General features: G+C 42.0%; 1 protein-coding gene across 1 annotated transcript in view; it reads left to right on the top strand.

Annotated features, from left to right (window-relative positions):
• The window catches only part of LOC138282894 (ranBP-type and C3HC4-type zinc finger-containing protein 1-like), a 383,289-nt gene that overhangs the window by 196,387 nt on the left and 168,136 nt on the right, over positions 1 to 18,766 (top strand). The window contains exons 7-8 of the mRNA XM_069220902.1: positions 7,027 to 7,178; positions 11,676 to 11,849. Coding sequence (XP_069077003.1) covers positions 7,027 to 7,178; positions 11,676 to 11,849 — 326 coding nt within the window. The remainder of the gene's footprint in view (positions 1 to 7,026; positions 7,179 to 11,675; positions 11,850 to 18,766) is intronic.

The following is an 18,766-nucleotide window of genomic DNA, read 5'->3' as shown; positions in this document are numbered from 1 at the left end:
CTTAGAAGAGTGAGTGAAATACAAGCATTTGCTATTCAAGAACCCTTTATACAAATACATAAACATAAAGTGGTTCTCCGTACAAATCCAAAATTCTTACCAAAGGTCATATCACCATTCCATCTAAACCAAACTGTGGAACTCCCAGTCTTCTTTCCACAACCAGACTCAGTAGCTGAAAGGGCCTTGCATACATTAGACATAAAAAGAGCACTAATGTATTACATTGACAGAATAAAACAATTTCGTAAAACAAAACAATTGTTTGTAGCTTTCCAAAAACCTCATGCAGGTATCCCTATATCCAAACAAGGCATTGTCACATGGATTGTTAAATGTATTCAAACTTGCTACATTAAAGCAAAAAGAGATTTACCTATTACACCAAAAGCACATTCCACTAGAAAGAAAGGCACCACAACGGCTTTTCTTGGGAACATACCAATGACAGAAATTTGTAAGGCAGCCACTTGGTCTACGCCACATACATTTACTAAACATTACTGTGTAGACGTGTTAACAACACAACAGGCCACAGTCGGACAGGCTGTATTAAGAACATTATTTCAGACAAATTCAACTCCTACAGGCTAAACCACCGCTTTTTTGGAGATAACTGCTTAGTAGTCTATGCACAGCATGTGTATCTGCAGCTACACATGCTACCGAACGGAAAATGTCACTTACCCAGTGTACATCTGTTCGTGGCATGAGACGCTGCAGATTCACATGCGCCCTCCCACCTCCCCGGTAGCCTGTAGCCGTTTTTAGTTGCATAACAATTGTAAATATGTAAATAAATAATATTTTAATAGACATTAGATACATACATTACTACTCCATTGCATGGGCACCTCTAGTATACTCACAACTCCTACCTCACCCTCTGCGGGGAAAACAATCTAAGATGGAGTCGACGCCCATGCGCAATGGAGCCGAAAGGGAGGAGTCACTCGGTCCTGTGACTCGAAAAGACTTCTTTGAAGAAAAACAACTTGTAACACTCCGAGCCCAACACTAAATGGCAGGATAATGCACAGCATGTGAATCTGCAGCGTCTCATGCCACGAACAGATGTACACTGGGTAAGTGACGTTTTCCATGTATATATGTGTGTGTGTGTGTGTGTATATATATATATATATATATATATGTGTTCGATGGCATGTTTGGCTATAGATACACATGCTCTTGATACTCCTGCCATCTAGTGTTGGTTCCGAGTGTGTGCAAGTTGTTTTTCTCCTAAGAAGTCTGTCGAGTCACAATGCAAAGTGACTCCTCCTTTTGGTGATTTTGCAATGGGCATCAACTCCATTGTTAGATTGTTTTCTTTCCACCATTGGGTTCGGACATGAGCTTAGGTGCTACGATTCAAGACTGTTTTCAGGCTCCTTTCGGTTTGTTGTTTACCTCTATACTCGTCGATATTGTTTTTGTTTGCGTTCCATCGTCGCCTTTCAAAAACGGAAGCAATCTATTGCTGTTGATTAAATGTTCACCGGTCACGGTCTTTGGGTCTCGCCCATTTGGGCTTGGTTTTCTCGTCTCATCGACTTCGACCAACGATGCTCTGCTAATGGACCAAACTCCATTTTGATTCTGTCCCAACCAAAACAAAGAAGACTATGAGGCATGTTTTTCTTTTCAGTCGAAGAAAATGTTGTGGGACCATTGGGCGCTTCGGAAAGAATTGCAGCACAAAGACCTGTAAGAGACATCCGACATCTTAGACCAACACAATGTCGAACAGCAGGAATAACTGCATAAGGCCTCGGCAGCAGAGGAAGAGGCCCTTTCCATACTGTACTCTGAATCTGACTCTGAAATAGAGTTCAAACTACAGAAGCAAGACCTTACTTCAGGACAATGTGCAGCGAGTACCCATGTACCCCGCCAGCACACCAAGAGACATTCAGTTCGACCGAAATTACAGCTCCCGGGTTCCACTGGCTAAGGCTGCCCGCCCTCTGGATCACCACCGAAAGCTAAGCCGAAATCTCCCACTGCCGCTCCAAGCCGAACCAGTCTCAGTTCCAAGCCGACCATCTCCCTCATCAGCTCTGAGCACGCCAGCTTCTGCCGCTTCGGCTCTGACCACCTCGGCGGCGAAACAAAAACCAAGTTCAGCACAAAAACTTCCATTTCGGCACCAGCACCGATCCTCAAGACTATGACTGAGAAAAGCAGAAGAAGATACACATTCAGCTTTCTACTTGTTGGACTTCGGCAAAGGCTGTGCAGTCAGTGCCTACTCCATCAAATCTCCAGCTTTCTTTTTTGAAGATACAGGTAGGTCTCCTGAAGAAAAGGGACTTTGTATCCAGTCCTCTACAGCCAATTTTGCTTGGTTCTCCTCCACCACCTCCTCTGTCTCCCTCACCACCTCCATCATATCACTCACTTAGTGACATAGGAGATATCTCTCCACAGGTCTCTCCACAATCTTAGACTGGGGATCAGTGGGGGAAGGGGTGACAGACCAGCAGCCCACAGGCCCATGGGACTGCTATGAAATTAAACCCCCTCAGCTCACCACCCCCACACCCAGGGATAATGACCCAGACCTATATCCAGCTAAGCCATCACCCCCGATGATGCAACATTCTTCCAGGAACTTATAGCTAGGACAGCTGCATATCGCCAGGTCATTGAAAATGACTTTCTCTACCTCTAGGGCATGCCAGTATTTGCCCATGCTAAAGGGCATGCTCTGTCACTCAGACAAAATCTTTAAATATCAGGTGCCAGTGCACATTATTACACCATGGGTGGACAAGAAATACAAAGCTGCACCCTCAGACTCAACTTACATCTAGGGCCAACTCCCCCAGACTCGCCGGTGTTGTCTAATAACAGAAAGAGGGCTAATTCTCAGATATCAGCAGGTGCCCCTCCATCAACAACAACAACAAAGAGTCTAAACTCATTATGCTTCAGGGAAAAGAGTGACAGAACAGGCAGCCAAACATTGAAGAATTATCAACCGCCGAAGGGTTATTGGCGAGATACGACGGGGCTCACTGGGATGAAATGGAGGAACTCCTCCAACATCTCCCTGAGGAGTATGAAAAGAGGCCACTAAATTGTGCAGGAGGGTAAACTGATCTTAAATAATTCCATCAAATGTTCCCTCGTCTCAGCGGACACAGCTGCAAGGGTCATAAATACAAGCATATTGTTGCGTAGACAAGGTTGGCTACGTATATCTGGCTTTAAGCCAGAAGTTCAGCAAATGCTCCTCAACAGCCCTTTTGACCAACAACATTTATTTGGTCCCCAGGTGGATCAAACATTAGAAACAAGGACTCTGAGGTTGCCAAATCAATGGAGCTGCTTCAGACCCCCCACTTCTCGCGGTTTCTTCCAGCGTCCCACATACAAACAGGGCACCAGGACAACTCCATCAGACGCCTTTACTACTTCCTTTAGGCAAGAGCATCAGGCCTCCCCTTCAATAGGATATTACTGAGGCATATATAGAGGTAATAATTACAAAGGGAATGGAAAGGGTGCTTCCCTTTATGGCACTCTCACCAGCTCCAAACAGTGATTAGATTCTCATTCCTCCTGACCACTTAACACCTGTTGGGGGACGACTACAAAATGTATTTCCCGCCTGGAAAGCCATAACAACAGACCAGAGGGTGTTTGATATTATTTATCCAACATGGTTATTGTCTGGAGCTCATCAAAGCACCTCTAAACATCCCATCTTGCAAACACAAACTTTTCATAGAACACCAGACCTTCCTCGAACAGGAAGTACAGGCTCTCTTGCAAAAAGGAGCCATAGAGCTTGTTTCTATAAAATAACAAGGTACTTCCCTACTCCCAAAAGACCGCTCACTCTGGCTATATTGGACCTCAGGCTGTTAAATCGTTACATCCTCTCATAACAGTTTCACTTGCTCAAAATCATGGAGATGTCAGGCACCCAAATCCAAAGGAATTCAACCTTGCGATTTGCTCCTGAAGTCATAGCGTTTGTTTACCTCAATCTCTCAACAGAATGTATGACCATTCTCAAAGAATCCCGTAAACCCACAACCAGAGCGTGTTACATTGCTAAATGGAAAATATTTGTTTTCAATTGCCACTGTAAACACATTGACCCTTTTGATGCAACTTTTCAAAACAACACGTGCTATCTACTTCATTTGCAGACCTCTGGCCTAATGTACACTTAAATATGGTTGCATTTGGCTGCAGTTGCTGCCTACTTGCAAAACAGACAGCACTTATCTTTGTTGAAAGTTTCAGTTATTAAGGCATTCATGGAAGGCCTAAAATGGGTAATTCCACCTAGGGTTACCCCTAAACCTGCATGGAATCTCAGCGTTGTACTCACCAGACTTATGGGCCCAGCATTTGAACCGTTGAATAACTGCCCTCTCCAGTTCCTATCCTGGAAGGTTGCTTTTTTGGTAGCCCCCACTTCGCTCAGACGTGTCCGTGAGCTGCAGGCATTAACCTTAGAAGAATCTTTCTTCCATCTACACAGAGACAGGATAGTCCTTTGAACCCAAAATTCTTTCCAAAGGTAGTGTCCGCTTATCACATAAGTCAGTTGAATTACTGGTTTTCTTTCCACAACCTGGTTCAGTTGCAGAAAGGGCATTTTATACACTAGATGTAAAAATAGCTTTATTGTACTTTACTGACAGAAATAAAGAGTTTTGCTGAATCCGGCAACTCTTAGTTGCTTTTTCACTCACCCACAAAGGGAAGCCCATATCTAAAACAGGCATTTCTAGATGGATAATTGAATGTATTCAGACATGTTATGCCAAAGATAAAAGGACTTGGTCCACACTTCCTGTAGCACGCTCTACCCATAAGATAGGAGCATCTATGGCTTTTGGGCGCTATACCAATAGCTGAACTCTGTAAAGCAGCTACATTGTCAACTCCACACACTTTCACTAAACATCACCATGTGGCTGTATTAGCACACCAACAATCAAATGTGGGACAGGCAGTTCTACGTACACTTTTTCAAACAACACCAACACGCACAGGTTAGCCACCACTTTCTGGAGGGCAATGTTTAATAGTCCATGCAGAGCATGTTTATCTACAGCCACACATGCCATTGAATGGATTATGTTACGCTATAATCATCTTTTCGCGGCATGTAGTGGTGTAGATTCATATGCACCCACCCTCCTCCCCGGCCACCTGTGGCTGTTACAGAGCCTTATTATACTTTCATATGCATGGACATCTCTTTACTGACACTTAGCAATGGAGTTGATGCCCATGCGCAATATCACCGAGAGGAGGAGTCACTATGCCTCATGACTTGAGAGACTTCTTCGAAGAAAAATAACTTGCAAACATCTGGACCGAACACTAAATGGCAGGAGTATCCAGAGCATGTGAATCGACAGCACTACATGCCATGAATCGATGCTTACAGGGTAAGTAACATAATCCGAACATATATACTAAGCTCTCAAAAGCATGTACGTTGCCTTTGGTTCTGTGGAGAAAAGGACAATACATTAGCTTCCCACACCCTGTTTTGCCTAGACACACAAGAATGTGGGTGATGTTAGAAGTACAACAGACCTTCCGGAGCGTCTCTTGCAAGATCTAGACAAGGGCCTACCCCCTGGACCTTCCTCACAATACACAAACACTGCTTCCTGTTTTATAGCAATTAGTTTTTGTACCATATGTACCTTGTATGAATTTGAATTCTCCACATAATAATAGATAACACAACGATAATGAATTTTATCACAGTGGATATTAAAAGCACCCCCAAATATTGTACCTCCTAGATTAGATTCTCTGTTTCCCTTGCAGCATTATTTTAGTGGGAGGCCTTGTTGCTGAGCCAAGTAATGCCTCCCTCATAATTGATGCTTACCTGATGGTCTTCAGGATTGTGTCCCTTGGGTCACCTTGCCTTCTTACACTCCATAATTGAATTTCTCTTGACACATTAAGAAGAGCGTTATTTGCCCAGTATTCCATGTTACCTCTAGGAAGCTGGTGAGGGCACATCTCACTCAGAACATGTTAGGAAAACTACAAGTAGCAACAGTTGCTGAACCAAATCCTTTCATTCTAAGTATTGTGTTTATTGAATGTGGGACCAAACCTGGTAGTGTAAAACCGGAGACCTAGGTTCGTTGTTTTACAAGAACAGGTTTGCCTATTAGCTGCTGTTAGCAACAGGCACCCTGGGAGTGAAATGTTTACTTTTAATTTACAGTTACATTTGGATACGGCATGTGGAAACATGCCCAAAATAGAATACATTATTATGTTATTTCTGCATATGTTATTTGTGCACAAGCAAAACAAAAACTTGTATTGAATGAACACTCTAATTTTAAGGCCAAATGCACATTCATGCTAAGTTAGCACACTTATGTTAAGGTGTAGTGCGTATGTTGATACATGTTTCTGCCAGCGCACATAGGGCTCTTATAGCACATTACAGCATGTCTGGTTTCAATGAACTCGTTCAGTTTGGCTGGGTGGTTGGAATCTGTTTTGCTATTACATTGCTTAAGACAGGTTTGGGTGTTATATTTGTATTTAGTGTGTGGTTTTATAGTTCAAGTGGAAGTTGATAATGGATGTGTTGTAGTCTCTGGTAGTGAGGGTTTGTCAGAGATAGTTTATGACGAAGTTCTGTAAGGAATAGTATTCTTTGCTGGGTCTCGGTTGCCTAAGGTTTTCATTGAGGACGGATATGTGGCAGGAACAGACTGAATGTCGTTTCATATACTTAGCCAACAATGGAATATGCAACTTAAAGTAGACAGCCTTTGAGCGATCCTAATTAAAACTGATCATTCCCAGCACTAGAGTTTCAAGTACATTGTTTTCAGTGATTTTTGTATTTTGTATATTTTATCCTGTTTTGTAATTGTTAAGATGCTTAAAATATAAGTTATCTTTGGGATGTTGGAAAATGACTTATAACTTACTGTCTGCCAAGATAACAATTCTATGTACATTTATTTTTAACAATTACTTTCTCTGATTTGTTTGAAACTTTTCCAGCTACCGGCAGGAGAGGGAGTGATGGTAGTAGGCAGACAGATGTGAGCGGCCTCACCCGGTTACTAAACCTGGACCGACTAACGCTGACCAACAATTTGGGGAATCCTCCTGCCAGACCTCCAGCTGCAGTCACGCTGCCATCACCTGCACAGGTACATATTGGTGAAGGGCTGCTGGGCTTTGAATTATGAAACTGAGTTAAGCTGGACGATTTCTACGGGGCCCTATTGCTATGTGAATGCCCTAATAGTGAGAGCTACAAACAATTGTGTAGGGTGTAAAATGTGTGGGCACTTCCTTTATCAGTAATCCTTTCTTTGATGTATATTTGTGCAATGTTTTCAGCTGATTTTACTGAAGATACTTTGTTGTACAATAATAATAATAGTCGATGTGGATAATATGTATCCTGCATGGAGCAGCACTGCTTGTGTTGCTACTTCCCTGCTTACCCTTTTTTAATTTATATGATCTTATGCAGCCTTGATCTTCACTTCTCCTTTGCTTTTGCTTCTGTGTGCATTGCTTCCTGTGCTGCTGGGCTTCTCTTTTAGGTGATGGCACAGTGTCTGAAACCTGTTTTTGCCTTAGCCAGTCTCCACTCTCTTCCCCTGTACATTCCTTGCACATCACTCTACAGTGGTGCTCCCTCCCACACTCACCTCAGTGTTTCACTTCTCCTCTCATAAACACAGCATGACCTTTTAGTTCTGTTCAGCTATTTGGCAGGGAATTATCTTGTGTTGAATTTGCTGCAACTTGCACATTGCGTACACACATCTCCTGTCCATATAGCATGCCCACACACTGGGCTGGCTTATCGGTATTGTAAAATGTTGATAAAATGAAAGCCAAACAACATTAAAGCATCCGCTGCTCTGCACAATTCAGTTTGTTAAAACAACTACATATTCTATGCACACCTTGGGGGTTCATACTTTTACTACAAATCCATGCCTTGGTTTACTGCGAATGTATTTAAATATTCATCAATTAGTGGATGCAGGACTCATCCAAATGGACACTTAAACCAATATACAATACCGTGTCCAACATTAATATATTCCGTCCAAGATGACTTCTCAGTTTTACATTGATTCAGTATTGACAATTGAATGCTTAAAAACTCGGCACGCAGTGGAACAAACGTGAGGAAGTGATGTTTATATAAAAACACAATTGACTCTGGACTCAGGAAAGTATATAAATAAAGGGGGGCTTCAATGCAGATGTTTGCAAGTGACTGGTGTTTCAATTTCTGTTGTCATTGGAAGGTCATCATGAGGACTGAAAAACTATGGAGAGCGCTCATAAGCTGAGAGTAAGTAGAGGTTTGTTTATGGGGTAGGGGGATGTGTTTGACCAGCTTGTAGGTGTTCAAGAAATAATAGCCTGGAAAAAGGGAAACTTGTACTGCACTAGCTGGTTCCAGGATTACATTACTTGTGAAATAGGGCTTGCAAGTGGGTAAGGAGAACCATAAACAAATTTATTTCAAGGAAAAGGAATGAATGAAAATAGAAACCCCAGAATAACCGATGTTAAAGCAGTACTGTAGAAATTGGGGGAAAAAACCTATTAACTGGTTCGAACCAAATTGAACATAACAAAGAGGCTAGTTAAATGTTGACATAAGAAATTACAGCAAAGCAAGAGCTTACCCATATCTCCTGGAGGATTATTACTGAGAATAGCCCCTCCTTTAATAGAGAGGGAGACTGATGCTCCTGGGTTAGATATAAGAACCAACATATGGACGATTTTCAGAGCCAGATTCCAGCAACTGACCCACTTGAGGACACAAGCACAAGTCGATACAACCCACAAACAACTCCTTTTTAAGCCCAAGGCCAAAAAGTCAAACGAAGAAGAGATCGTTACAGACAGTTTTTCCTCGGCAGACCTGAAGGAGCTTTTATCAGTGAGGCGCATTGGGACCCACTGAACCAATAAATGTACAGGACTCCGAGATCCTAATTGTCAGTCTCTCACAACGCCTTCTACTGACACCACGCACACACATGACTTGTGCGCACAGACCACATTCACCACTGGCATTCAACCCACTCCAGTGCCCCCGCCCACACACACATACTATATGAGAACCATATACTTGAATGGAGCAAAGATGAGGTAGCTGTTAATGTTGTAGCCATCCTGTATGCTGTGGTATCTTTATGTTTAATTTGAAGTATTTTGAGAGGATTGATGGCTCGTTCTTGAGTGCGTATTTTGACATGTCATTAGGAGGTCCTAGCTTCTGGCCCAACCATGCTTGCTTCCTCTGTTGTAGGAGAGTTGTACATTAAGTTAACATTCAAGACCTAAACAGTCACTTATTTAATCTAGATATTTTCTGATAGTGTTTTATTGTTGTTTAGCGTAACCATGCCCTCACATCAACTAGACAGGGTAACACATTAAAATTATTACTATTGACGAGAAGGGGGTAAATAATCAGTAAATATACATTGATTAGTTTGTTTGAGACTAGGTTGAACATCTAGGGACTACGCGCCAGGCGACTCAAAAACATATCAGATGGCTGAGACAAGTGTTGTAAGCACACCTGATGCAAGTGTCAGGCTTATGAGGGTAAACCTATGGCACACGCCCGACCTTCCTGCCTCCCAGTGAGACAAGCAGAGAAAATTCTATACTAAAGCCTAATTTCAATAAGTGTAGTAGGTTGGCACCTCGGGTGATGGACACTTAGATATGCAGGGAGGTTCAGAGAGATCTTGTCAAATTCAAGAAAAGATTTCACCACACCAGATTTTGTGTTATATCTCTGCATTTAGTGGACTTGAAATGTCATCACAGCTTGATTTGTCATACTCTAGCAATCATTCCCAGTTTGAGGAGGTAAGTGAACAAGTGTTTTTTTATAAAGACTCTTTTGAAGGCTTGTTTAGGGCAATTCCACCAATTGCTCAACTGTTAGATTCGTGAGAGCTCTGAATAAAGCTCATGGGTCCTATTTCTGAGTCAACATATGAGTCTAAAAAACAGAATGTAATTGCCAAACTGCTCTTAAAATTGCAGTCATTTCAGTCAGGTAAGAGCACATCTTTTCACAAGTGACTGCAACTGTAGCTGTGCATGCAAATGCCACTTAAAAAAATAGTAGACACAGGAAGCCTTTCATACCTTGTAATATCACATATTTCTGCTTTGGTTGTTTATGCTAAAAGAAGCAAGAAATTAGCGAGCTGTACCATAGTACTTTCAGTTATCTGAATCTCATCCTGTAGTCATGTTTTATATGTACTTCTTGTTAATACAGTGCAGATTTATGAAAGATGAGTGGTGGACAAGAAAAAGTTACTTATCTTCTTTCAAAGTTTTGACCATTCCTCCACCCTGGGGAAGGTGTGTGTATTATGTTGTGAATATTCAGCTGCTTGAAAACCTTTTGATGTAGTATACAAAAAGTGATTGACCAAATGCTTGAATTAATCTGTCACTGGTAATTACTCAGGCCGCGTCCCAATCCATCGTTCTTTTCCACACCGTACAACCTATGTTTGGACCCAGCCTTACACAGATCAGTCTTGATCGTGCACTCAGCTCTACTGGGACCAATCTATAACTGGCTGATGATCCCTTACAAGAACGAACCTGCTCTTGCTCAGGGAAGACCTGGCCTAGTGGTTCATGCTGGCCTGATCCTTTTGGTGCAAGGTGAAGACAAATTTGCATATGGCTTGGTCCAAACTGAGGTGGCATAGTTTTCAAAATGCGATGGACTGAGATGTGCGTCCCTTTTGGTAGAATAATTGACTAACACAATAATGTTAATAGGTTGTAAAACTAAATGAGTCATTTGATGTTGCTTTTACGTGATTTTGTTGAGGAATCCCTGCATCTCATCTCAGAAATAACTCAGAGCATATGGATTAATAAGAGGTACCAGTACTAAGGTACTGTAGAGATACATATGTTTTTCTTAGTGATTATTAATTTCTCATTTCTCATTCATTTATGCAAAAATAAAGGTTTAAGAAGACTGCATGGAAGGCTCATTAAGCTACTGACTTTGTTTTTAATATAGAATAATATGCCAGTGTTAACTTGATGTCTATCACACTGCGTACGCTTTAATGTGAATTATGTAAATGATGATTCATTATCGATTCAGACTTGATTTTGTATGATTTATGTTACACAGCATTCTGTGTGTGTTAGTTGTTTCCATCATTGTGAGATAAAACAAAATGCAATGTTCGAAAAATGTGCCAGACTTAAAATGTTAAACATTCAAGATATGAACTTGACCGTGTTAAACTGTAATTGTCGCCAAGTGAATTCCCAAAATATTGACACAACGTGAGTGTGACGTCACGCTGTTCCCACATTGTGCTGATGATGTAAAGGAATGAATACACTATATCCACATGGCAGGAAAGTCACAAGAGGCCTTTTGTACTCTACTGCCTGTTTAATGTATTCCACACCTTTCTTGTAAGTTGCATTACTATTAATGTTGTTAGTTGTATGTCAGGAAATGTTGTGGACTTCAACTGTTTTCTTACTTGGTTTGAGGGATTTACAGTTATTCTAAAGAAATTGCAATTTAAATGTGACCCGCATTTCAACAAAGAGCTAAGAAATTACTAATCCAAATAGAATTTGCTTTGTCTTTACAGGTAGGCTGGGCATGTCCCATTTGTACATACATCAACAAACCAACAAGGCCGGGCTGTGAAATGTGCAGCCAGGATAGGCCCCGGGACTATGTGATTCCTGAAAGTTATAAACCAGATGAGCTGGAGCGTTTGAGAATGCAGCAGGAGAAAGACGGAATCCAAAAATATCAGAAGGTAAAGATGAAAATAATCTCTGCTACTTTATGTATTTGAATGTACTCTTTGATGTTGCCTGTCCTGGGTTACCTAGCTGCCACCAATGGGCAAAAGCAATGGTGTCCTTAGGTCTAACTGAAACATGTAGAACTGGTCCTCTTTCACCATCTCTACATGTTGTGAACATTTGGGACAGTAGCGATCTTACACCCAGCTTATTGGTGGTCTGTTTCATTCCTGTTTACTTCTTCAATTGTTCTATTTTTACACAGACTGCATCTGTGATATGGTCCCATTTTCTAGAACATATTGGAGCATGTCTTACGTTAGGCTTTCTAGCTAGCAAAAGTGCTAGTAGAGATAAAGTACAAGAAAAAGTAAAAAACAAACTAGGTCTGGGCTCAGCTTGGTCAGCACTTAATGTTTCATTCGGGGAGAGGCCGGGAGGATCCTATAATGATCCAGATTAGTTATTATTCATTGGGGAGTAGTAGTCCGTAATGGCTCAAAATAAGTCTTTGTGTAGGAGGTGGGGGGCAAGGGGTCGCATCCTATTATGATCCAGACCATTTACTATTCATTGGGGAGTATTAGCTCTTCATGGCTCAAAGTACGTCTTTTTTGTCAGGCATGGAACCTTTAAAGAGCAGTACAAAGACGCTGTGGGAGGTCTGGATGCTTTGTTTGCTCAACTGTTCATGTTAATAAATGTGGATGTACAGGATTGAATTCCATCTCCTGATAAAGAAGGAAAGGATACTGATCTGTAGCTTGTAGTGCTAAAACATATCCCACAGAAGCCTGTTTTGAAAAGGACAGAGACTTCTCTTAAGGTACACTGCAAAGCCACAGTTTCTACACCAGAGACAAGACGGGTACAGAGTTTAGATTCAGAGCATAGACCAATTCTTAAGAGGTCACCCTTGAAAGAAGTTTAAACCTCCACCAGAGTTTAAATAAATCTGGATTTTGCACTGAAGGCTAATATCAAAAAGAGGTTCAGCTTCAAGAGGAGCATGCAACCTGAACAGAGGTTTCAAGTTCTAACAGACCTCAGGCTTGAATGTAGCCTTGCACAATCAAAGGAGACCAACCTTGAAAGATGATTTTGACTCAGACTGGCCTTCAAGGAGCATTTTAGTTCAAAAGGGAAAACCCAGATTGGGAACTGTTTTCTAAGAAGAAAGTGTTCCATTAGTTTCTGTTGGCACCCCAAGAGCAGGTACATGACAACAGGGAAAAATATTGATCCAGAACTAGGGCATATGGCAGTTTAATTGTTTTCCAGGTTTTCTGTGCCTACGAATAGGAAGCAAATTGCACTGGAGTTGTTAAAACCTTTGTTTTACCACCTACAGTCATCAGCAAGGATGAGATTGTTTCACCAGATAAAGGTTAGTGTACCTTTCCATTCAAACGTTACCTCATGGAGCATCATGTTAATTTTGCACAGTTCTTCAAAGATAAGATTTCTATCATGAAGTCACCATGCCAGGTAAATTAAATGGAAGAAGATAACATTCTTGTACGAACTTTCACCAGAAGGGAAAAACATTTTGTTTGATGGCAAATGTGGCTGTAGTTACACAAGCTCTGCATACTCCTGCCATGTAGTGTTGGGTTCAGAGTGGTGTAAACTGATTTTCTTCTAAAAAGTCTTTCGAGTCACAAGACCGAGTAACTCCTCCTCTTGGTGATATTGCACATGGGCATAGAATCCTTTGTTGGATTGTTTTCTGTTTGCCGTCGTGTTCAGACATGTATGCCTCTGCTCCGTGTCTTTGACTCCGTTCGGTTCTTTTTCCCTATCTTCCCATTCTGGGGATATTGTTTGTGATCGTGCATTTCTATTCCTGCACTTCCTACAAACTTTGTTGGTTCGGCTTTGACCGACCGTCCATCAGTACATTATCATCCGTCTCGGGCCTACCTACTGCGTGGCTCCAGCATCAATGGAAATGATTCCCTGATGGAACGTACACCATTTTGTTTCTGTCCCCAGTGCCACCGTGAAATCCCACACACCGACTAACACCTTATGTGCAACCTTGGCCTCTCTCCAGACCATGAGGCTGACTGCAATGCTTGCAAGTCGTTTAGGTCCAAGAAGGCTGTTCGGTACTGGAGGACTCAGTGACTTGAACCAGCACAGAAGGCATCAGACGACACCCCAGAGCTCTTTAGGGAAGAACACGCTCAAAAGGACCCAACTGCACAGGAAGATGAAACCTTCTTCATTGAGGACAGCTCCAACTCCGATGTGGCGTTTGATATTGGGAGCCAAAATCTATCTATCTTCCAAGCACTTGAGTACTGTGGCCCCTGCTCTCCTGTCGGAATCCTCCAAAAGGTAACACTGCCTAGTTCAGAGGTCACTGGGCCACCACTGCCTCCCAGCCATGGTCGGTACCAAAAGACTGTTTCGGCCATTGCACTTTCGGGCTCGCACCGAAGATTGCTGCAAAAACTAAAGCCATGGCTTCGACCTCTTCGGACCGAGAAATGGCATCACTGTCGATCCAGACCTCGGGACCGACCCAGCAGCTGACTTCTTCTACCTTGGCGGCGAGCAAGATCCACAAGCACAAACCTGTGGTGCTAAAAACCTCGTAGTCGAAAACTGGCCAACAACATACTCAGATGACAGTGGATATCCTTCACAAACTAGGGTTCACTCTCAACATCTCCTAATCTCACCTCCAATCTCTACAAGTTCAACCGTACTAGGGAGCAATATTGAATACACAGTTGAGATTAGTATACCCCAATAATACTTGCATTCAGAATTTTCAGACACTTCAGCCTCAATTCCAGGAAAACCAACCCTACTCAGTAAGGAACATCATGTGTCCGCTAGGGATAATGGCTTCATGTATTGCCATAGTTCCTCATGCGATACTACACATAAATCCCCTACAGCAGTGTCTAGCTCACCAATGGTCTCAGTCATAGGGTCTGCTGAAGATCTAGTGTTTTTAGTCCACCACACTCGCCATTCTCTGCAATGGTGGAACACCAACAACTTGTTAAAGGGGCGGCATTTTCTAGACCTGTTCCCCATATAACACTAACCACAGACATGTCAAGGATGGCTTGGGGTGCTCACCTCCAAAACATGACAGGGCAAGGTCTTTGGGATGCAAAACAATAGTCGCTACACATAAACTACTGGGAACTTCAGATGGTATTCCTATCACTGAGAGCTTTCCTTCCACACCTGTCTCACAAGGTTGTTCTAGTCCGGATGCATAATTTGACAGCCATGTATTACTTTAAAAAAACGGGGGAACACAGTCTTCACATCTATCAGACCTGCCTCAGACCATATGGAAGTGAGCTCTTCACCACAACATTCACCTGTAGGTGGAATATGTCCAGAGAACGGACAATGATTTTGCAGACCTGCTCAGCAGGTTGCTGAAACAAGTCCACGAATGAGAACTCCGCCCACAAATCCTCCAATCATACTTCCAAAAGTGGGGGTCCCCTCACATAGACCTTTTCGTCACAACTGAAAATGCAAAATGGCCAAACTTTGCCTCCAGGTACCTACATCTACTATCCAAGAGCACGTACTATGAATGAGTTGGTCAGAAATATTTGCCTACGCTTTTCCACCTCTCCCTCTCATTCCATTTCTGGTTCGGAACCTCAGGCAAACATCTCACCATGATCCTTGTGGCTCCCACCTAGGCATGCCAGCATTGGTTCACCACACTTCTGGATCTTTCAGTAGTCCCATACGAGAAGCTCCCCGACAGACCAGACCTACTCACCCAGAATTGAGGACAGATCAGGCACCAGACTCTAAGTCACTCAACCTTGCAATATGGCTCCTGAGATTAGAGTTTGGCTTCCTTGGTTTGCCTGCAGAATGTATGGACATTCTTAAGGAACCACGCAGACCAACCACTACAGCCTGTTCATGCTGCAAAATGGAAACATTCTGTTTGCTACTGCCAACCTAAACAAATTGATCCTATGAAAGCCACTGTACAAGACACTGTTTGCTATCTGCTTCAGTTGTGGAAAGCAAATCTGGCTTACACTTCCATATGCTTGCACCTTGCAGCAATAGCTGCGTATCTCTAGAATAGACAACATCTCTCTCTGTTCAGAATTTCAGTAACTAAAGCTTTATGGAAGGACTCAAACAAGTTATTCCGCCTCTGGTTTCTCCAGCTTCCTTGTGGAACCTTAATATCACTAGACTCATGGTCCCCCATTTGAGCAGCTTCACTCATGCTCACTTCAATTTCTCCCAAGGAAGGTGGCATTTTTAGTCACTCAGGCATGTTAGTGAGCTCTAGACACTTACCTTAGAAGAAAGTTTCTTCCAAATACTAGACACAAAGTGGTTCTTTGGACTAATCCTAAATTCCTACCTAAGATATCTTCACAATTTCTCTTCAGTAAAATCTATTGAGCTCCCAGATTTTTCCCGCAACCAGATTCTGATGCGGAAAGAGCTCTTTACACCCTATATGTCAAAAGAGCACTCATGTTCATCATAAACAGAACTAAAACTTTCATAAAAGCTAAATAGCTCTTTGTAACTTTTCGCCACCTCATGAAAGCAACCCAACATTCAAATCAGGCATAGCCAGATGGATAGTCAAATGTATTCAAATTTGCTACATTAAGGCTGAAAGACCTTTACCCGTTTCTCCCAGAGCACACTCCACGGGACACATCCTTTACCGTAAGGTAACAACAATGACCTGCCTTTTCCATGCGGTCACTACCCTGGCCCCATGCAGATCCCAGGTTTCAAATACATTGATTGTCATAGATGTGACAGTGCAACTGGAGCTTGAGAGTATCTTGTTTGTGGTCACCCAGCGTACTCCATAGACTTCAATGGTAGAACAAGCACAATCTTTTACTGGTTAGCCCATATGCAGACCCGCATCCACAGGTATTAATCAGAACAGCCGCATCCCAGGTTGAGTGGGTGCACACATCCTAGGCTTAATAATTCAGATCAAAGATTTCTGAAAGCAATTATACCATAGTGTAATATTACGGATGGACATCATGACTGTGATGCATTACATTCTAAAGCAAGGATACTTCTCAATATCTTCAGTTGTCAGAGTGGCTTGATTTGATTTTTAGTACACAGTCATCATGTTCACCTTCTGTTTGGAAATCTGCCAAGTGAGGACAACAACGTTGCAGATCTATTAAGCAGAATCGGCAGAGACATAAATGGCAGATCTAGCATGTGGTCTCAAAAATGGTTAATGAAGAGAGAACGCCACATACATATCTACTCGCAAGTATCAAAAATAGAAAATAACAAAGGTATGCCGTCAGGTACCCAGAATCCCAATCACTGAGTAATGCTATGTGGAACTTTCTTTTTTTTCTCCTCTACCTCTTCTTCCAATAATCCTGTGCTGGAAGTGTCAAGTTTGTATGACCGTGATCCTCATTGCTTCGTTGTGTGCCATGGTTCCACCTTCCATTAGAATTGCTCAGTCATTGGTTACAGGCGCTATCATTACAAAACCCATATTTACAAGTAGACAAAGACAGGGCAGTTTTGCCAGAACAACCAGGGGTTCTACTTGAAGTGGTGTTATGCTGTCACACTGTTTTATGAACACAACTCAGTACATCCTTTTTGACCCTCAGGCAGGTATGAATCAATTTAGCAGCTTGAGCGGAAAGAACAGACAAGCTGTTACCTAATCGTTTCTCTCACACTGACCTGGAGTTTATATGTACTGGCCAAAAGAAGCCTGTCAGGCATTTTGATTTATCAGTGTGAGTTCTGGCAACTTGTTGCCCAAAATGTGAACGTTTAAGAAATCCATACTATTACGTGTAAGCTATTTTTAGTGCAGAGTATGTGTAACAGCACAATTGTCGAAATTAATATCATTGTAGTGAGGGGAAAACACAGCTTGCGAATGCTATGAAAACAGACAACATATTACCTGGTGTATTTTTAAGGATCTCTAAATGCCTGATCTTAGCATTAAATGTTTGCTGTTATGAGGGTTCAGTATTTCATAAGGTCATCAGATATGCGTAACTGAACTAGATCTATTTTTCCTACGGTTGAGGGTGAATTATGCTCCTTGTAATATCTTGTTACGTGACTGTGGCCCCTGCAGTTCTGTGAGGACCTCGACCGCTCTGCTATCCTGGAGGCTTTAGAGGCCTGCTCTTTCTCCCTGAGAGACCTGACCTTCTAGTTTGTACCATCCAATCCACGATGTCCAGTGGGAGAAATAATGTGCCGGTTCTCTTGCATACTCATGTTAAAACCTAAATCTACCACACAACAACCATTTTCATGAATATATGAACTAGAAGCATACTGTCAGAATATACAATAAACATAACCATTGTTGCATGATAGTGAACACATACACAGACTTATTGCAAAGGAATAATTCGTTTTATTTCCTTGAGGGCTCACTGAGAATCTAATCAAAAGCACAATATTCGTGGGCTTTTAAAAGACATATAGGGCAGAAAAAATACCAGTGGTATCTCCTTTCGAACTGATTCACTGCATACATTTTTACTAACACAGAATTGGGCATTAAGCTCTATGCACAGTTGATAAGAGTACAAGCTTGCACCACATTAACTATATTAGGAAAATAAAACGTTTTGTGTCTTTTGCATAATCACTTTCACTTCTAAAGTATTTGTTGCTAAATGCATGTGCAAAACAAACGCCTCGTAGTGCACCTCATGCACACTACTCTTGAGAGAAGGGGAGGCAGTGGCATTCTTGGGAAACATTTAATTAGCTGACATTGGTAGAGCGACACATTCAGAAATTGTAAGTCAAGCCAGAAAATAAATACAATTTGGTTAAACAGATATAAAAACGGTATTCGGTTCAACTTGCAATTTATGCACAACATTTGTTTATGCTGAACATGCTTGAACCAAAGTTTGTAACAATTGGT

This window comes from Pleurodeles waltl, chromosome 2_2, assembly GCF_031143425.1.
Source record: "Pleurodeles waltl isolate 20211129_DDA chromosome 2_2, aPleWal1.hap1.20221129, whole genome shotgun sequence".
Taxonomy (NCBI): Eukaryota; Metazoa; Chordata; class Amphibia; order Caudata; family Salamandridae; genus Pleurodeles; species Pleurodeles waltl.
The sequence above is the reverse complement of the archived record's forward strand: the minus strand, read 5'-3'. Positions and strand labels throughout refer to the sequence as shown.